Below are 21,925 nucleotides of genomic sequence, written 5' to 3'. Positions count from 1 at the left end.
AAACAAATAAAAACCAGGAAAACATATTTTATTTTCTTCTTCCCTTGGCCAACCAATTTCTACTCTCTAGGGAAGGACCTTAAAAATAGAACAGTACCTATCTTTCCTGCTTCTGGCCATAGTCACTGTCTGAGAATAGAAGCTGGGTGTGTGACTCCGAGCTGCCTAACTGGAAAGGAATCTTTAGCCTGCCTCTTTGCCTTTCCTTTTGAGTAGGCTGAGTTCTCATTGCCTGCCCTCTTATTTCTTCTACCTCTTCTCTATATTTTTGAATACTGGCATCCTTTTTCCTGCTTCTAAAAGTTGATTTTCACTGTAACTTGAAGAGCAGGATTCTTTTCAGCCTCCACGTCTGTGTTGTCTGTTTCATCTTGGCCTTCCTTATGAAACCAGCTTACCCTTCATCTCCCCTCTCTGTGGATAGAACCTGATTGACAATCCAGTTTTGTTCTAGCTCAAGCCAGTGGAGCAAGACACCAACTGTATTTCTCTCACCATCACTAATACTAATAATAGTTGTAGCTGCTAATATTTGCAGAGTGCTTCCTATAGTCTTTGCTTTATATATGCATTATCTCATTTATTCCAACAGTCTTGTGGGGTAGATAATATCATGCCCAAGCTGTTCAACTAGTAAATAACTAACCCAGGATTCAAACCAAGGCAGCCTTACTCACAGCCTCAGTTATTAAACATTACTTACTATAAATGGGTCAAATATGAAAAAAACCTATGTTTTAAGGGTGGCCATAGACCCTATGATAGCCTGTTTCCCGCAACTAGATAACTTGATGATTGTATTAGTAGTTAGTACCTGGGAAATGTGTTTGTATAACAAATTGGTGCTGTGTTTTCTAAAGGACCCTCTGTTTGAAAAGAAAATGTGAGCTTCATTAAACATTCCTTTGGTCTTAACAAAGATGACTCTCAGTGGTTTTCAGGGTGTTTTGCTTTTTGTTTTTTTCTTTTCCTTCAAAATCTAGTATACAAGTAAAACCTGAGATCCCTTTTGTAATAAGTTCAATCAAAATAGAGCTTCATAACCAAATCCTGAGATTTCTGCTTTTCCTGCTGGGAAGCTAAAATCCATAATGGTAGCCCTCTCCTGGCAAGTTTATTAGGATCTTGGAATTAACATTTGTTTACAGGTTTCCTCCTGAGTTAACAGAAACAAAGGGAAATAAGATCTCTCTCTTCATAAAAGAAAAAAAATATATCGTACACCGTAAGGTGTCTCAAATTATTTTTTGGAACAAGTTGGAGAATAAATATATATATTTCTTATATGTTAAACATTAATTTGTGTAATATTCAATGGAATACTGTGCCATAATTTCCAACAATCATATTTTATCTTTAAATCTGTTGCAGAGATATGCCATAGTGTCTTAAACACAGTTGATTTGTTTGCCTTCTTCCATCTGTATCCCTTTGTACATAACACAACCCTTATTTAGAACGTGTAACATCATCTTTTACCTCATTCCATGTCTAGAATTTCCCTTAATGTATTTCCTCAAGAGGCTTCCTTTAAATGCTTTCAGATGATTAACATATTTATTGAATAAATGTCACTGCTTGGTACTATGAAGATTATCAAGATAGGGAAAGAATAAGGAAACTAGCACTTTATTAAACATCAGTGTATACCAGACATTTCACCTACATGTTTTCACTTATCTCTCTTAATTCTTTTTATATAAGAAAACTGGATAAAAGAGATAAAAGTCACACAGCTAATAACAAACTGGAGTTGGAATTTATACTAGTCAGTTTGCAGGTGATAGCATCTTATGTCTAATTAACTAGTTTAGGGAGCAGGTAGTACTTATTGAAATGGTACTGGCATATGACATGAGCTACAAAAAGAGCAGGGATATAGTTGGTCCTCAAAGATAACTGCTACCAGGGACATTGAGATTGCTAGGATTTTTTTAAAAAGTTGTTTCTCTTTTCTGCCAGTTGGTTTCAGTCTTTCCTGTTGGAGACCAGAAGGAATGCCAGCAGTCCCCATCTTATGTCTAATTAACTAGTTTAGACTTGAGAACATTCCAGGGACTCTGACTGGCCTGACAGGTCAGTTTCCTACCCCTGAATTAATACCTTAAGGAGGATGAGGAAGGTCACATAGGAGACATGGCCACTGGGTTCCAACCCTGTGTTTTAGGGCTATTCCCAGAAAAAGCTGGCTCACTGTGAACTGGGTAGTGCCACGCCAGTTAGTCTGTAATGCCCTATTGAGATGTAGGTCTCTCTTATTTCCAGTCTCATGTTCTTGCCACTCCCTCCACTCTATAATGGGTCATTGAGATGTACAGTATATTAATAGTTGGGGAAATAGGACCTACAAAATATAAACAAGGAAGTGTATGATGGGTGTGAAATCGGTACAAGGGGTAAGATCTGTTCTAAAGTAGTTATTACTTTAGTTTGGGGTATTCATGAAGAAGAGGCACTTGAGATGGACTTTGAAAAATAAGCTCATCTTAGAAATGAAGAAATACTTTCCATGTAGAGTGGTCATCATAAACAAAAGTGAGAATAAATGAAGCACATTAACTGACAGTGAGGAGACCACTGGAAGAGTGCCCAGGATTCAAATCCTGGTCCTTCTGACTTTAAAACCTGTGTTTCTGTTGCTGTTAACACTATATACAGCATATTGAATGAGCACTAAATGAAATTATTTGGAAGGCTGGAAACAGATAAGTTTAGCAACTCCTGTAAAAGTTTGTATATAAAATTAAAGGTGGTAGCACTGAGAAAGAATGGCATGGCTGTGGGCAAAAATATAATCGAGGGCCAGCCCTGGTGACCTAGTGGTTAAGTTCAGTATGCTTGTGCTTCAGCAGCCCGGGTTCGGTTCCCAGGCATGGACTGACACCACTTGTCAGTGGCCATGCTGTGGCAGTGGTGCACATATAAAATAGAGGAAGATTGGCAACAGATGTTAGCTCAGGGCAAATCTTCCTCAGCAAAAAAGAGGAAGATTAGGGGCCAGCCCTGTGGCACAGTGGTTAAGTTTGCACATTCTGCTTTGGCGCCTGGGGTTCGCAAGTTCAGATCCCAGGTGCAGACCTACGCACGGCTTGTCAGGTCATGCTGTGGCAGGCATCCCACATATAAGAAAAATAGAAGAAGATGGGCACAGATGTTAGCTCAGGGCCAGTCTTCCTTAGCAAAAAGAGGAGGATTGGCAGCAGATGTTGGCTCAAGGCTAATCTTCCTCAAAAAAAAAAAAAAAAGAGGATTGGCAACAGATGTTAGCTCAGGACGACTCTTCCTCAACAACAGCAACAAAAAAATATAATCGAAATATAAAGACTGCAGAAAATAAACAGCTTAGAGGAATGTTTAGTGTCTTTGAATGATGTAGGAAAAGATAATCAATTTTGCAAGAATATTATTTCTTCTGTATGGGTTAAGGTGAGAGAAGGAAGTCTTAATTGAAATACCCAGGCATAGAAATTGGGAAAGAAGTCAGCTGGAGACTTGGGAGCAAGATGTGAAACCTAGTGAGCTTTCTAAAGGACTATGTGTACAAAAAAGTGAGTGGTGGACTGAAACTTATGGATACCCTCACAGCTAATATGAAATGGAGGTGGAATTTTGGTTTTACCTCTTCTGTTGCTTGACATCATTTTCTGTTTTGTGTTTTCTGTATTGGCTCACTAAGTAGCCTATGTGCACCTTCACGATAGTGGTGAGGCTGTTCTTAGATTTAATTGCTGTATGTTCTGGGCTCAAAGTACATACTCAGTAAATCACATTGTGTTAAAAACATTTTCATCAATTAATTTAATGCTTTTTAAATTATGATGATTTATATAACTTTTTTGATACGTTTTAAAGAATTCTAATTTTGTAAAATGTGATATCCAAATATATCAACTATTATCTTCTGATCTTCTTTGCCTCAAAACCCACTGCTCCTACTTTGTTCATCTGATAACCTTGGCCATATTTTAGAAAGGATCTACCTGTGAAAAACATTGAATGGCCAGTAGCTTGTCCATTTAAAAGTACTGCATCTTAATGGAAGAATAGATGATCCAAAACAAAATTTTAGAATCAGGCAGTCTCTGTCCACGGGCAGCCGAGGTGGCTCCGGTGCCATGAGGCTCCTGCTGCTGCTCGTGGTGGTGGTGTCGGCCGTGCTCCGCAGCGGTGATGTGTCAGGCAGCCTGGGCAGCATGCCTGGCAAGAGATTGAAGATGCAGTACACCACGGGGCCGCTGCTCAAGTTCCAGATTTGTGTTTCCTGAGGTTACAGGCGGGTGTTTGAGGAGTACATGCGAGTTATTAGCCAGCGGTACCCGGACATCCGCATTGAAGGAGAGAATTACCTCCCTCAACCAATATATAGACACACAGCATCTTTCCTGTCAGTCTTCAAAATAGTATTAATTGGCTTAATTGTTGGCAAGGATCCTTTTGCTTTCTTTGGCATGTAAGCTCCTAGCATCTGGCAGTGGCGCCAAGAAAATAAGGTCTGTGTGTGTATGATGGTCTTCTTCTTGAGCAACACGATTGAGGACCAGTGTATGTCAACAGGTGCATTTAGATAACTTTGAATGATGTACCTGTGTGGTCTAAGCTGGAATCTGGTCACCTGCCATCCATGCAACAGCTTGTTCAAATTCTTGACAATGAAATGAAGCTGAGTGTGCATATGGATCCAATCCCACATCATCGATCATAGCCCCACCTATCAGCACTGAAAACCCTTTTACATTAAGGGATTTTTGCAAGAGCAGTGTGACTGACATTCTGAAGGCCTGTACTGAAGACAGCAAGCTATTAGCACAGACCCGATGCTTTCTTGGCAGGCTCGTTGTACCTCTTGGAAAACCTCAATGCAAGACAGTTTTTTAGTGCTGGCACATTTTGGAATTCTGCACATTCATGGAGTGCAGTAATACTGTATAGCGTTTTTTGTCTTCTCCAAATCCACTCAGTTAATAATTTTTTTAAAATGTAGACATTGCCACTTACACCTTTTTTCTTAGTCATATTTTAAAAAATAGAAAATTGAGTTACAGTTTGATTTCTTTTTGAAGATGTCTGTTAAATCTGTTGTGATTTTATATGAATTTTCCTTTTTTATAGTTTAAAATCAGTCATCTGGGGATTACAGCTGAAGTCCCAAAATACTTTATAAGAGTTTATTAGAGATCTCTAATTTGGTCATGTCCAATTTATATAGTTTTCAAAATACTGCAGACTGAACAGTGCATTATACACGATTATAGGGGGAAATCTTATATCCAGAGTACTCCTACCAGTTTGTGTGTATGTGTGTGTGTATGTGTGTGATTACTAGAGAATTACTAAAAGACCAACCACTTTTTAAATCCTTTATGTAGTTCGTCTTGCCTTGACTAGTCTAATGAGTTGATTAACTGAGCCTTTATACTTAAAAAAAACTAAGCAGATGTAAGTTAAATAAAAAGTTTGAATTTATTGCCCACCATACCTGTTAACATTATATTTAACAGTCTGCCTAAATTTTTTTCTTTTTACCTACAGATAAATAATTTCATAAGGGACACACTTTAGATTCACACACAAATAATAGATCATTTACCTTTTTTAGGATAGTTGAAACTTGCCTCACTAAGGAAAGTTCAGTTGAACCTCATTACAACATTAATATTAGGAGAATGGAGTTAACTTGTCTAACATATATCACTTTTATTATATTTGAGGAACAAAATTGAAAAAATTTTATTCAGTGAATTTAATATCTTTCCAGAGTTCCAAAACGATAGTTTAAAAAAAAAAAACAATTTAAGTTGATAAAGACTGTAAGAGTAATTTAGCAGAAATAGAACCACAATGTAGAAAAATAATCATATAGCAACAGTCATACTTCAGCTTCATATAGGACTAGAAGTGGTGGGTCTAGATTTTTTAGTGGCAGTAAAGGGATTTGAGGAAAAGTTAGGAGATAATTCAACATTGGGTCCACCACCTTGTACTTGGTTTGTCACTGCATATTTGTTGACTGCATGTTGTAATGATCATGATTGTGAACATAGTATAGTCTCCAGCTGACAGGAAGTCACTCTAATCAGTCACTGCAGAGAATTGATTGAACGGCTTGTGCTTCTACTCAAGACTACGCAGCTGTTCCCTAAGTTCATGTAGTGGCGAGAGTCCGTGCAGTGTAAGCTGGAAGTTGCTTAGAGGTTATTATTCAGGTGTGGTAACATTTTGTTATCTTTGACTAGGGCTTAAACCTTGTTAACTTGATTGGTACCAGTGCAGACTCCTGTCTTCTGCAAGTTGAACACATTGCCCAGTGTGTCAGGTCTTTTCTTCAGCTGAGGGACATTCCACTGGTGACACAGCCTGTGGCATTTAGCCCTTCCAGCCTTGAGCCTCGGACGTTCCCTTGTACTGACAGGTCAGCCATGAAGAACCTGAGATTCGAGGCTAGCTTTTTCCCTGTAAGCCTGGGGTGAATAAGTTTTCTTTTGGAGAATAGCTTTAAGTGGCTTAGACTCTGATAAAAGTCAGCTATTTTGTTGACACCCATCTCAATATTGTTGTTTTCTCTTTGGCCATATTTAAATGTAGGATTTAATTGAGTCTAGTGAAAAAATTAGTGGAAAGCTTGAATATACAAAAGGAAATTTAAGGAAAAAGGGAAAGTTAAAACTATTTAGAATGTAGTTTTACTATATTCCTAACATTTCAAAATTTATTAGTTGCTTACAAACTGATGTGGCTCTGTAGTTTATAAATGTCTGTGTGCTATATTAATTAGAAGACCATAGAACATGACAGCAAGTTGGCTAATGTTATTGGGGTTTTAGCACAGTTGCTATTATGGAAGAAATTATTTGTTACGTTAATTTTAAAAAGTTGGCAAAAAAAAATTTTAGAATCGGTACTATAATATACTTATATTTTTAATCTGTAGTACTATTGGTAACTTAACAGATTGAAATGAAAAATAGGAACCATTTCTTCTTTGCAGAAAGTCTACAACAGTGATTTCTAAATTTGCAAATAGGGTATTAATTAAAGGCCAAAGTTTATTTTTTTAAAGTAATATCATTAATATTGGTACACTAGAATTAGAATTTGTTTTGATTAAGTACTAGAGATGCCTTAGGTTTGTCATGATATGATTGGAATTCATCCCTTACCACTGCAGAATTGCCATTTCTGATCTTGAACCAACTTCTGTTAGTCCCACGTAGGTAGCAGAAGTACTTGGAGGTTAGCATAGCATCCATTTATGCTCATTTTGTGTACCTCCCAGTCAGGGCACTACTGAATCAGGGAAAGATAGCTAATGTCTGTATTTGAATAAGCTGTATTTTTGATATTTCTCTTTTTTTTTTCTCATTTACAGGGAGTTGATTTTCATATGGAGTAAACTTCAGCTTAAGTCTAATCCTTCAAAACAAGTTTTTGTAGATCAATGCTACCAGCTTTTAAGAACAGCAACTAATGTGAGAGTCATATTTCCTTTCATGAAAATCATTAAAGATGAGGTAAATAGGATATATTTATCCCTTCATTTTAAATGAAATTTAAATGACAGTTCACTGAAACTTGAATCTCTTATAAAATTTGTTTGATTATAAAATTGAAGAGAAAGGAGGATTTGAAGGCCGCATTCTCCATATATGACATCCTCCCTTCCCCCGAAACCTCAAACTCCTAACATGGTACTAAGAGTATACATAAATGAAAATAACCGAAAAAAGAGGAAGCCAATTTAGTGTTACTTAAAATTTAACATGGGAATAGTTGCTTCTATAAAAAGCTATTATCTTTTCTTGTAATTAAATAAGTTTGTCACTTTTAACATTATCTTAAGTCCTGTTTGTAGAATCTTAACTAATTTGCAAATGAACTTTGTATATCTATAAGTAACACTTGCTCCCTGTCGTAGAGAAATAGAATTCATAGTTTTAAGTCTGTTGTTTAGGTGAAAAGAAATAATGAATTCTGAGGTACTTTTGAAACTTAAGGATAAAGTTTTAAAAAGTTTATTTGAAGTTATAGTAAAAACATATTACCTGTTTTTAAAAATAGTTCTGAAGCAAGTTTTTCATGGGCCACTTGTAGGTGCGTACAATTCTATGTATGACTGTTACATAGATGTGAAAGTAGATTCTACAGACCCTCTAACGTTTTCCCCTCGGATATTAGCAGAACTTTGAGCGCAAAGATAGAACAGACAGACCTAGCCTACATTTTAAGTAGCTCTGTTTACCTGAATCTTTATGTGGGTCACTTTTAAATACATAAGGAGGCATCCATAATAATAGATTTTAATTTTTTCTTATATATTTATGTTTATCATATTCATTATCACATCACTCATTAGATGTATGACCACATAGTAATCATATTCCCATGACAGAAAGTTGGCAGCATTGTATCAGAAGGTTTTTTTGTTTTGTTTCCTATTTATTTTGTTGACTACATTAATAGCTCCATTATTAAATAGTGAATTGTCATTGAAATGCATCATCAAAGTTAACCTCTCTCCCCACCAAAAAGGGGAAAAAAACAAACTATGCTATAGAATGCTTCTCAACATTTGAAGTGCATCAGAATCACCTGTAAGACTTGAAAAAAAATAAAATAAAGATGTAGCCGTACATATATCTTTTTTTACATGTGATTCTTATTTGCACCAAAAATTGAGAGACTTCGTTATAGAAAGTTTACAATATAGGTGAAGTTCAGGCAATTATCATAGAGCTTTCTTGTTGTATATGTCTGGTCAACCTAAGAATATATTATAAGAGGAAAAATTCAAAGATGAAATAAATATTAAAAATGTGCTTAATTGTTTACAGTGTACTAAAAACGTTTTTATCTGATGGAATAGATCATTTGCATCCCTTGGTGTTGTGAAGAGAGGAACAGATAATGCTATGCGAGTTCAGAAGAAGGAGATATTACAGATGGCTTCACAGAGGAGGATGCTTTAAGCTGGGTTTTGAATGCTAGATGAAGATAACACTAACATTTGTAGAGGATTTTGTAGTTTATAGAGTACTTTTGCCTCATTTTTGTTTCTCAGAACTGTCCAGTGGCATTAATAGGGTAGCAGTGAAACATGGGGAAGTGTGTAGGAGATGAAACTATTCAGAGAGACTGCAGGGGTTGGGGGTAAGAATTGCTGGAGATCCTAAAGGGACTTGAATGCTATACTAAAAGTTGGAACTTCGGTCACTAAATATACATAGGAATCATTAAAAGATTTCAGGTAAGGAAGAAGCCTGTTTCCTTTTTCTGTGATGATTCTGAAACTTTTTCTTTTTAAAGATTGGCACCTGAGCTAACATCTGTTGCCAATCTTTTTTTTGAGGAAGATTAGCCCTGAGCTAACTGCTGCCAATCCTCCTCTTTTTGCTGAGGAATGCTGGCTCTGAGCTAACATCCATGCCTATCTTCCTCTACTTTATATGTGGGACGCCTACCACAGCATGGCTTGCCACATGGTGCCATGTCCACACCCGGGATCCGAACCGGTGAACCCCAGGCCGCTGAAGCAGAACATGCGCACTTAACTGCTGCGCCACTGGGATGGCCCTTTGTTTATTTATTTATTCATTAATATTTTTTTCTTCTTCTTCTTCTCCCCAAACCACCCCCCGTACATAGTTGTATATTCTAGTTGTGAGTGCCTCTGGTTCTGCTCTGTGGAACGTTCCCTCAGCATGGCCTGATGAGCGGTGCCATGTCGTGCCCAGGATCCAAACTGCAGAAAGCCTGGGCCGCTGAAGTGGAACATGAACTTAACCACTTGGCCATGAGGTTGTCCCCCAATTCTAAAACTTTTAAACTTGGGCAACTGGGTACATTATAATTTCATGAGTCAAGAGAGAGGGTGTAGATAGAACTTTGGATAAAGAAAAGGAATTCTGTTTTGAAGCAGTGGATTTTGAATTTGCTATATCTGGAAAATCTAGGTGGGAATATCTAATTGTAAGAGACAATTAGAAATAAGAAATTTGAATTCAGAAAAGGATTCCAAGCTGGAAATGATGGATTTCTAGGAGAAAACTAAAGTCAATGGAATAGATTTGATCCCATTCATTCTGCAAACGTTTATTCCAAGGTCACACTATATGCCAACTTCTGTGTTAACCATAAGAGGATACAAAAAATGAGATATTGTCCCAGAGATTTGGAAATTCAAAGTCAGGGGATTGGGGCATACACAGATAGTTATAAAACAATATGTACATGCATTTTAGAAATAAGTATGTTATTCTCAGTGGACAGAATAGGGAATGTTTAATTCTAGGCCAGGGCCGGGGCCAGAATGCATGAGGAGAGAGATTTTCAGAGTAGAAGTGATTCACAAAGAATGAAGAGGAAATGAGCAGGAATTTACCAGCTAGATAAAGTGGGAATACGATGGTTAAGGTCTGCTTGTGGAGCTGTAAGTAGTTAAGCCAGGTTACCCAGCATGTCAGGGACTAAGAGGAAAGAGGACATGAGGCTGGAAAGGTAGTGTTCCTCCCTGTCCTCTCTAATATACCATATGCAAACAGTATGATGCTCACACACACAATGTTAAAGACATATTATTACTGTGTCTCTTTCTGTTCAAACAAGCATTTAGATCATTCCAAATCATTGGAGGCATTATCTATAACTTGAATTAAGATGGATAGACAAGAAGTTCCTAAGTAAAAGCTGATGCAGTTATCTTTCAGTCATCAGTAGATGTTTCAAAGCTTGAATGATTTTCAGATAACTTCCAGTAGGTTCATTATTCTGATACTTTATTAGATTTGTAAAGATTGTACTTGCCCTCTTCATGTGGGCCACACTTTTCCCTTAGTTGGATAAATAATATTACTGAAAACATAAAATAAGTCATATTATTTACTACAGCTTCATGAAAGAGTTTCCATAAGCAGTTTTTTCAAAATCTATTTTTATTTTTACATCAAACATTGATAAATGTGGTTAAATACATATAATTTAACCCTTCTGCCACAGAATGTGAGGTTGGATACCTAAAATAATAAATAGGGGCAAGATTTGTAAGAAACTTGAATCACCATAAGTTTATGGAAGCATTTTGTATTTGAATCACCATATGGTTCTGAAGCATTTTGAATTATAGTTAGTAGGGCTTGTCAAACTTGAAAATTGATTAATTTGGAAGCTAAAATCCCATCTTTTCCAGATTATTCTCAAGTTCAAAAAAAAAGATTTATTTATATATCAAAAAATAGAGTTACCCAATGAGGAAAATTGCACATTTGGAAAACTGTTTATTCAGCCTTCATTTCAGAGTTGTATTTTAAAAAGATAAACTAGTGTAATAATTTTTTAAAAAGGTATTTAGTAGTAATATTTTTCTTTTTACAGGTTGAAGAAGAAGGCTTACAAATTTGTGTTGAAATATGTGGTTGTGCTCTACAGCTAGACCTTCATGATGATCCCAAAACTAAATGTCTAATTTATAAAACAATTGCACATTTTTTGCCAAATGATTTGGAGATTCTCAGGATTTGTGCACTCTCAATATTTTTTCTTGAGCGCTCCTTGGAAGCTTATCATACTGTTGAAGAGCTTTACAAACGTCCAGATGAAGAATATAATGAAGGCACAAGTAGCGTTCAAAATCGTGTTCGTTTTGAATTACTTCCAATTTTGAAAAAGGGATTGTTTTTTGATCCTGAATTCTGGAACTTCGTAATGATTAAGAAAAACTGTGTGGCTTTACTGAGTGATAAATCAGCAGTTAGATTTCTAAATGAAAGTACACTGGAAAATTGTACAGGTAATCTAAAAAAGGCGGTGGAACAGCAAGGCTTAGATAAAGGGCTTGACTCTCTTACAGATCAGAGCACTGGAGAGCTTGATTCTGATGAGATTCCTGGAGTGCAGCCTAAAGGTCACATTAACACAAAGAAAAACTTCACAGCTCTTAACGCTTCCAAAGTAGATCACAGTGTCCCACGACATCGGTGTATGTTGTGTAACAAAGAATTTCTAGGTGGGCACATTGTAAGGCATGCCCAGGCTCATCAGAAAAAGGGCAGTTTTTCATGTGTAATATGTGGTAGGAAATTTCGAAACAGAGGACTTATGCAGAAGCATTTAAAGAATCATGTTAAGAAAATACAGAGACAGCAAATTGCTGCAGCTCAGCAGGAGGATCAGGAAATCCCTGCTTTGGAAGAAATAAATTGTTCCAATTCTTTCATTTCATTTGAAAATGGGAATTCTCATAATAAGGATTTGGAAGTAGAAACTATTACTGCTTCCAGTGATGGAAACAAAGAAGTCATCCCTGCACATGTGGCTGAATTCACTGAAATTCCCATAAGTGTATCAGAAGACATTGAAAACATTATTGAAAATGGCAGTCCTGATACTTCTTTAAATAAAGTCGCAGAACCTTTACCTGTATGTGAGGATGACTATGAGGAGGAAGAGGACGAAGAAGGTGATTATGAAGAAGATGATTATGACCTGAATCAAGAAACTTCAGTGCTTCATAAAATCAATGGAACTGTGTGCCACCCGAAAGACATATATGCTACAGACCAAGAAGGAAACTTTAAGTGCCCTGCTCTTGGCTGTGTTAGGATATTTAAAAGAATTGGATTTCTAAATAAACATGCAAGGACTGTTCACCCAACTGATTTAAATGTGCGGCAAACAGTAATGAAGTGGAGCAAAGGAAAATGCAAATTTTGTCAGAGGCAGTTTGAAGATTCTCAACATTTTATAGATCACCTTAATAGACACAGCTATCCAAATGCGTACTTTTGTTTGCATTTTAATTGCAATGAGTCATTTAAGCTGCCATTCCAGCTCGCTCAGCACACAAAAAGTCACAGGATTTTTCAAGCTCAGTGTAGTTTTCCAGAATGCCATGAGCTTTTCGAAGATCTTCCTCTGCTATATGAACATGAAGCTCAGCATTATTTAAGTAAAACACCAGAATCATCTGCACAGCCAAGTGAAGCAATTCTTTGGGATGTTCTTACAGACACAAATCCTAATCGTCAGGAAAAAGACTCATCTAGTAATGAGAAACAAACTGTTAGTCTGCCAGTTTCTACTAGCAAATCAAGGAAAGATTCTGCAGAACCAAAGACGTGTATAGAAAGTATGGAAAAGAAAACAGACAGTTTAGTTCAGAATGGAAATGAACATTCTGATGACACTGTTTCTGATATAAGCTTGATAGACCAAAAGATGCCTGACATAGAGCCAAATGCTGAAAATAACTGTAGTATTAGTGATTTAGTCAATGGACACAGTGGAATAGAGCAGACACCTTTAGTTTCATCAGATCCTGCTTTGAAAACTGATACAAATAGAGTCAGGACAGAAAACGGCTCCATTTTACCCAGTGTTGTACCACAAGAACACAATACCCTGCCAGCATCTCAGGCACCCTCCAAACCAAATCTGACAACTGAACACACTTCATATGGCTTAATTTTAACAAAGCCATATGTCAGACCATTGCCTCCCAGTTACCTTGATGAACGGTACCTTAGTATGCCAAAACGCAGAAAATTTCTGACTGATAGAGTAGATGCCTGTTCTGATCAAGATAATGTTTGTAAAAAATCAGTGAAAAGATTGAGATGTGGCAAATGCCTGACCACCTACTGTAATGCAGAAGCACTTGAGGCTCACCTTGCACAAAAGAAATGTCAGACACTCTTTGGATTTGATTCAGATGATGAAAGTAAGTCTTCTGTCTTCTCAGTAGGTATATCTGTAGAAATAGAAAATGCCATAGATCTTTATAAGGTTAAAAAATTAACATTTGTATGTCAGTTAATAAAGCACTACCCCATACTTTATTTCCTTTAATTCATACAACCACTATGAGGTGATATTACTATTCCTGTTTTATAGATCAAGCAACTGAATTCACAAGTTAACTAATTTGTATAGGCACAGGCCTTTGAACTTGTGGAAGCCAGAACTTGAACACAAGTGTTTCATACTCTGATCATACTGTTTCACTGTGTCTAAGGCTTTTCTTCATTCTGAGTTTCATATAATAAAAGTTCCAGAAACAAAGTCATTATGAGGGAAATGTTTTTCATCTGCATGCCAGAATATCAACTGAAGAAAGTTGAGTCTCTGTTACAAAAACAGAACTAAGAAAGAACCAGAAAATAATTGAAAAACAAAATTCAGCAAAAGAAGAGCTTGCCTTTCTAATTATAAATATTCTTTGAATGAGTAAAAGTATAAATTAAACAGGAATCTGACGTAGAATTCCAGTTGAACATCTATAAAATTTGAATTAACAGACATGTTCTGTTTTACAGGTGCCTGATAAAAATGTTTCAGAAAGATCTGTCGATCAAGCCGTAGTGTGAACAAAGCACTACAAGAAAATGCATCATCAGTTTGCTCTTTCCTTGATGGCCTTAATTTTAGAGCGGTCTCGGATTACTAGAGATAAAGATAAAGCACATTTTCTAGAATAACTCCCAGAGATGTGCTGGTTTAGACTCCAAAAGGGTTATTACAAAACTCCCAAAGTACCAGTTATCCAGAAAACCACACTTTTAAAAAAGTAGATGATGATTAATAGCAGCATGTTCAGTTTCGCTTATGTGAGAAATATATTCAGACAACTAGTCAGAAAGAAAAACCAGCTATGGCCTTACCGAAAGGGAAAAGTTAACCCATTATAAAAAAGGGGGTAGGGTTGGTTTACAATAAACAACTTAAAGTGTTCTACAAATGAGATTTGTTTTCTTGTCATGCATAATGAAGTTCTGTCCTCCCTTCTGGTCAAACATGGGTTAAGGAACCCTGCTATTTGGTTTATTATAATTTAGAAACTGATACATGGAAATAAAACTTGAGTTACCATCATGCTATCCATAAAAGATTGTAAGTTGTTTCCAGGTGGTTAATTAGACAGGTCAAAGTTCAATGAATGGCACGCCAGCATTGAAAATTACAAAACAAAAGAAAATGACAGTAGTGCTCCAATTTCCATTTTTGTAATACCAATGAGTTATATTTAAAAAGCAGCAGTGTCAATTAAATGGCAAAAGTACCATCAGTAACTTTGGGGAGCGATGGGAGGAATCTAAGACTATTAAAGGCTATCTAGTTGAAGGAAAACACTGAATTGCAAATTCCTCAATGTGAATAATGGTATAAGCACACTGGGATATTTCTATTTGTATACAGAGTTGTGTTAGGACATTGCTTGATGATTCATAGTAAGGTCCTTTAGACATTAATGTGAGTTATCTAAGTAAAGTCCTATAAAAATAACTTGCTGTAAGAAAATATATCAGCTAAGAATCAGGTCAAGAATTCATTGGTTTTATTCAATTAGAAGAGTTAATTCTAAAATAAGCCATATGACTCATACTTTCTTATTTATTAATGATGAATTTGGTCTGAAGAGTAATTTTTATATATAAAAGGAAAAATTTACACAAAAATTTGCACAGCAAGAACATGATAAAGATATATTGATGCGTTTATTTTCCTTGATGACCAGTAATTTTCCTAAGGAAGATTTTATCTTAATAGTCAATAAATTGTTAAAACAAAAAATGTTTTTTAAAATACCCTCTTAGATGTGTTCCACTTGTACATTCTCTAAAAGAGGAAGCTTAAAGATCTTTTACCTAATAGTAGTCTGTTAATCTATAGCAGGAATAAAATAAACAAAAATGCAAAGGCAAATTCTTCAGAAATGGAGGTACTGGTGTACCAATGTCAACCAAATATTCCAGTTATTCCAGCTGATACATTTTTGTTCAAAGCAGTTAATCTCATCAGACCCTACTGTTACAAATTTTTTGATATTAAAGCTTCTTGAATGAAGTTACTAAGAAAGTGGAACATTTCTTCCAGGGTAGCATCCAGACTTTATTAAATTAGGATTTTCAGGTCATGATAGGTCAGATATCTAAAAAAAAATTTTCCAGTTTTACTAGTTTATTTTTAATGGGCATTCACTACTATGCAATTGAGAGTCGTAAGTCCATTCTAGTCAAATTTAGGTTTTTGTTTTGTCATATAGCCTACATTAGGCTGTGGAATTTATATTTAAATAATAGATAAGTAAACACAACTCAGATTTTTAAATCATTTGAGGTCAACTTAAAAAGAACATGTTTTCCATACTTCCTGATACTAAAAATAGAACAGTTGGGTGATATTTCAGTTCAGTCTAAAATACATCATGTAATAAAAAGTCTGTTTAAAAACTACTTCATTTGGACAATGGAGGGTTTTTTTTTAAAGATAATTTCTGCTTTGTACATTTTCCAGAAGTTTAAAATTACAACTTAACATTTTACCACATTTTTAACCTTTTATTTTTTATAAGTTGTTAACGATTGACATAAATCCATGTCTGCAAATTGTTATTCTCATCATCTTGCAAGATGTTTTAAACATAGTCTACTTGTTATTCTTTTGTCTTTGAGGTTTTATTTCTACTTTCGTGTTGCTAAGGGAAAACTGTTTCTGAAAGACTGAGATCAAATCGATTTATACATAACTAAATCAAGGAGTATTTTATAAAATTCTGTTTGACCACACTGTTCTAACCTCTTTATATACTTCTCAAATAATTGCTATTGAAAGAATATGTACACTTTATTATGTATGTCCTATAAAACATAAACTTACATCATTTTGCTTTTATGGGGTGCATAAACTTCCAACAGTTCTGATTTGAGATTGAGAAGAAAAGGAAGCTTTCTTCTTATTCCTCAGATTGGTCTCTTTTTCGCTTCTATTCCTTTTAGTTTGAGCATGTATTATCTTACATGGACCAAGTTTCAATCCTTTGCTTTTAAATAAAAATTTCCTTCACAACATTAAATATTAACTTTCTGCTATGCTTCAGTAAGGTCAAGAAATAGCAAATCTGAATTTTTGCTGCTCAGATATTATGGAGAAGGTAGAAAAGGGGAATCTCCGTGGACAAGGACACTGGTACTTTGGGCTTTAGCCATGTTCATTTTTTTTTTAAACCACCAACTATATAATAGGTAGATAATTTATAACATTGAGCTTGTGATTCTTTTCAAATCACACTTGAAGGTTCAGCCGTACTCCTTTCACGTTTGGTTTAAACTGTTGTATGGATGAAAAACCTAAAAGGGATGATAGTGTTTATTTTTTAATTTATTTGGTACTGTAAAACACCTTTTCAGAATGACTAAATGCTGCATATGCATTTTGGAATTGTTAATATGTGAAAGATATTACAGATTCAGCAAGAAAGGAAATTTGTGCTTCCTTGTTGAACATTAAATTATTTTACTTTGCATTTTATAAGAGTACAAATTAAAACTGAGCCATTGAACTGCAATAAATCAACAGTAGTGTCTCATTTCAAGAATTTTTTGTACTGTACATAGATTTGTTCAATAAAACTTTGTCCTTGGTAATGAAGTGTTCACTTTTATGTAGCACCTTGCTTCAAAAGGAGTCAGGCTTAAGATACTAAGTAATTTCTATTATGTCTCATAAGAGAATGATATATTTCAGTTAATATTATTACCATATTCAGATTGATTTTTTTAAAACATTACAGAAAAACAAAACTCTAAAAATTTACACAAAATAGACATTATTTCAACTAATGTCCATACGCAGGAATTACAAGTTGGTGACAGGCTGGTTGCTAAGTCATTTTAGTTGAATGGTTTCAGTGTGATACGGTATCCTCTGCAAACTTCGTGGGTGGAAGACAAGTACCAGCACTTCCCCAAAGTAAGACTGGGTGGATTTGTCTACATTGGTAATTCTGCAAAGATGAAGAATCTGGTGGAACTTAAAACGAAAAACAAAGACTGTGAGGTCACTTTGAAATATGTAAATGATGATGAAAATTACTTCTTACAAAAGCTTTTCAATGGGAAAACGTTTGAGCCAATTAATAATCTCTCTAAAAGTGAGGTCCTTGGGCATGAGGACTCCTCCTTTTTTGGTTCAATAAAAGGAAAACCCCCCCACACTATTGGCTATATAACTCACAACTAGAAAAAACGGGCTGAAGTAGAAAAAGAGCCTCTGATGCGATGAGACAGCACTGCAAGTGAAAGAATGGATATTGTGTTAAATACAGTAATTTGCACATATTACAAATCTTTGAAAAACAGTTACTGAAGCATTCTAGAGCTGAGATCTGGAATTCTCAGTCTGATTTACAGTAGTGTGATGTGAGACTATTAAAGGTATTGAGGTATTTAGATAAAGTTATTGGAATTATCTAGACTTTGCACTCTTCTTTTCTGAAACTTGAGGAATTCTGGGAAGCAATCAGATATTACTAAATACGCTTCCAAGGTAAACAGATTAGATTGCTTTTCCTGGCATAAGATCCATACTGATTTCAAGAAGCAACTGATAACAGGGGCAGAAGTTTTGGCTGTATATCAAGATAGGAAATAGAGGCAATCCAATGTTACATGGAATAAAAACTAAAAATGGGAGAGAGGTTCATGCCTTATTTATGGGTGCTGCACACTGGAGAAGAACCAACTACTTTATACGTGTTAACGTCTAATTGTTAAAACAACTTAAAGGTAGATAACACTGCATTTTAGACGCCAAGGCTCAGAGACGTTAAAAAATGACTGAAATCACACAGCTAATAAATGGAGAGATGGGACTGAAAAATCAGGTGTCCTCCTAAAATCATAATGCCATGCAGTTTCCATTCTGCAGTGAGGTTTTCCCTAGAGATGTAGAGCATGAGTGCATGCAGTCCATCCCAGGAGGGGGTCAGACTTGCCTGAGGGTCAGCGATTAGGGACAGAAGGAAGGCTGGTGGAGATGGCTGGTGGATATCATCCTCCACTAGCACGATTCTTAGTGTGGGCCTGGGAGCGGCGGGAGCGGCATCGCCTGAGAACTTGTTAGAAGTGCTCAAGTTTGGTCAGATGTGGCACCAGTCTGTCGTTTAACAAGTCCTCCAGATGATTCTGATACTAAGGCTTGAAAACCACAGATCTCAAGCAACATTTGGGACATCCTATGTCCCTAGAAGGTAAACGATTTCCTCTTACATTCATAGAGCATTCTTGGAAACTCTCTGTTTCCAGGGTATTTAAAGAAGTCCCCTATTAATAAGTACTTAAATAACTACTCTTGGGTGAATGGATATTTTAATAGTAAGATCTAAGGCCCCAAACCACTCTAATCTAGGGAAATTTTTTTTCTTAAGTATTCAGAGGGCCAGCCCCGTGGTGCAGTGGTTAAGTTCGCATGTTCTGCTTCGGCCAGGGGCTCACTGGTGCGGATCCTGGGTGCGAAAATGGTACTGCTTGGCAAGCCCTCCACTGGCAGGCGTCCCACATATAAAGTAGAGGAAGATGGGCACGGATGTTAGCTCAGGGCCAGTCTTCCTCAGCAAAAAGAGGAGGATTGGTGGCAGATGTTAGCTCAGGGCTAACCTTCCTCAAAAAAAAAAAAAAAAAGTATTAAGTGAAACTACCAGAACTTGATTTAATGGAAACAGCTCAAAGAGTTGTATTCAAATTCCAGCATGATAATTTTATGGTTGTGGAGCCTTAAGCAATTAAGTGCACCCCTGAGGTGAGCTCAGTCAGACTTCCTCACCTGTTACAAGCAGCCACCTGTTCTTGCATGGTTGTAAGAATGAAGTCTGTGAAGGGCCTGCTGCTGAGCCCTTCCTGTTAGGATTTTACTGAATTTTTCTTCACCTTATAGCTCCTGTACTGTCTTTGGCTCCAGCCAAAAAGAGCCATGCTGTTTTGTTCCATGCGTTTTTCACTGCTGTTCCCTTTATCTGTATTCTTCACCCTCTGCCCCACCCCTCATTCTTTGCTTAATCTTTCTTTGGCATCACCACTTTCTCCGGAAAGCCTGATACCTCTTGATAACTCCAGATTTCTCCATTGAAACCTACTTCTCCCAGTCTTCTCTCAGTAAAGAGCAGCTCCAGCTGCCCACACCCAACCCTGCAGTCACCGCTGACTTGTTACGGTGCCCTCTACTTGAACTCAGGCCCTCTCCCCTCTCGCCTGGCCTGTTGTAGCAGTCTCCAGATCAGGCTCCCTGCCTCTCCCCTTGGCCTGCTGCAGTCTGCTCTTCACACCAGCAGCCAAAACCATCCTGTCTGAAGCAATTCCGAGAATGCCGTTCCTCAGCTGAAAATCCTCCAATGGCTTTACAACTCATTCATTTATTCAACAAATATTCATTGCACACCGACCGTGGACCAGGTTCTGTGAGAGGCAATGAAGAAAAAAAACCAAAACAGATGAAACTCCCTGGCTCACAGAACTCACATGTTACTGACAGGCAGCACACACAGAGTATGCAGTAAGTGCTGGAGAACAGTAAGTGAGGGGGAGGCGGAAGTAAGAAGGCATCGCTGGTGGCGACGCAACAGGGCGAGGAGGCAAGGCCTCTGTCACAGGTGATCTTTGAGCAGGAACGTGAGTGAGGAAGGGAAAGAGCCATTCAGACATCCGAGGGAAGAGTGTGCCAGGCAGGAACAGCACGAGCAAAGGCTCCGAGGCAGGGACCTGCATGGCAAGTTTCCTGAACACATAGTGAGGGGGCCACGGAGACTAGTCCGGTGTGAGAGACTGAGAAATAACACAAAATGAAGACAGAGAGGTAAAAGATAAAAGTCAAGGCTTGATAATGGCCCGGAAGGCTCTAGATCTGCACTATCCAATACAGCAGCCACTACCCACATGTGGCTATTAAAATTCAAATACAACTTAAAATTCAGTTCGTCAGTTGTATTAGCCACATTAGAAGAGCTCAATAGCCACATGTGGCGATGGTGACTGGAGTGGACAGCACAGATACAGAACATTTTCATCGTCTCAGACAGCATTTTTGGACAGGTGGTTCTCTGTTAGTGGTTCGCAACCGGGGGTGGCTTTGCCACCCAGCGGACATTTGGCAAATTGGATATGCTTTTGGTAGACACAACCTGGGGGAGGAGGTGCTACTGGCATCCACTGGCTAGCGGCCAGGGATGCTGTGAGCATCCTACAATGCACAGGACAGGCCGAACAACAAAGAACTGCGCCGCACCAAGTGCCAGCGGCGCCGCAGCCGGGAACTCTGCTCCACGTCAGCCTCGACCGCAGCTCCGCCCTCACTGCGCGCGCCTCCCGCAGAGCCCCTGCGGCCTCCTCCTGCACTCCTGCGCTTCCCTCTCTCCCTTCGCTCCGTCCCTTAGTGTCACCGAGGGAAGCCTTTCCTGACAGCCTGTATAAAGGAGCAGCATCCTCCCCAGACCCCTCCTTTGGGGTTCCCCACAGCATCTCCCGGCCTAGTCTGTCGTCCCTTACATGTCTATTGTCTCTCCTCCCACTAGAAAGCAAGCTCCAAAGGACCTGCATTTGTTCCCAGCATCACAACAGTGCCTGGCAACTCTTAGGTGCTCAATCAATACATTTTTTTTTAAATGAATGAAAGACGAAGTTGGGCATGCCTTCCTTGTCGTCTCACGCCCAATATGAGCATTTACGTGTCATTTCTTTACTTACAACACTCCTAAAGCTCCCTGGAGGAGGGTGTGTGCCGTTTCTCTAATCTTCAATCCTTAGCATAGTGGGCACTCGTTAATGTTTAACGAAAAACTGCTATCTATTGAGTAAACGAAACCCCACGTAACATCCACTGGCAAATTAGCTTAACCACGTTTTGAACGCCTTGTTTTAAAGACTATGCTTACAGCGCACTTTATGACTGGCGTTTAGCTGTCATATTTTTAAGATGTTATACGCTCACCTGGATTTGCAGATGTGTACTTTTCAGCCACTAACTGGCAATACCCTAATGAAATGTTAACGAGTCTAATATGGCGGGAACACGGGAGGAGACAGGCAAGCGACAACGCGCCGCCGGCGGGTCCCCGCTGCGGCCCTGTCGGCTGTCGCCCTCCGGCCACAGGCCCGCGGCGGCGCCCGGG

General features: G+C 37.7%; 1 protein-coding gene and 1 pseudogene across 8 annotated transcripts in view; both read left to right on the top strand.

Moving 5' to 3' along the window:
- Positions 1-17,411, top strand: part of ZNF654 (zinc finger protein 654) — an 84,433-nt gene extending 67,022 nt beyond the window's left edge. For 4 of the 8 annotated variants that reach the window (XM_070597357.1, XM_070597363.1, XM_070597362.1 and 1 more), the window contains 3 exons: positions 7,367-7,508; positions 11,365-13,708; positions 14,304-17,411. In XM_070597357.1, coding sequence (XP_070453458.1) covers positions 7,367-7,508; positions 11,365-13,708; positions 14,304-14,311 — 2,494 coding nt within the window. In that variant the 3' untranslated portion in view covers positions 14,312-17,411. Of the gene's footprint in view, positions 1-7,366; positions 7,509-11,364; positions 14,054-14,303 lie in introns of those variants that run through there. The other 4 variants (XM_070597358.1, XM_070597361.1, XM_070597359.1 and 1 more) reach the window with 1 other exon arrangement.
- On the top strand, positions 3,987-4,843 carry LOC139079844 (thioredoxin reductase-like selenoprotein T; annotated as a pseudogene).
- Positions 17,412-21,925: the final 4,514 nt, after the last annotated feature.

This window comes from Equus przewalskii, chromosome 27 (genome assembly GCF_037783145.1).
Source record: "Equus przewalskii isolate Varuska chromosome 27, EquPr2, whole genome shotgun sequence".
In the NCBI taxonomy this organism is placed as follows: Eukaryota; Metazoa; Chordata; class Mammalia; order Perissodactyla; family Equidae; genus Equus; species Equus przewalskii.
Note: the sequence above shows the minus strand (reverse complement) of the source record. Positions and strands in the feature narration are given on the sequence as shown.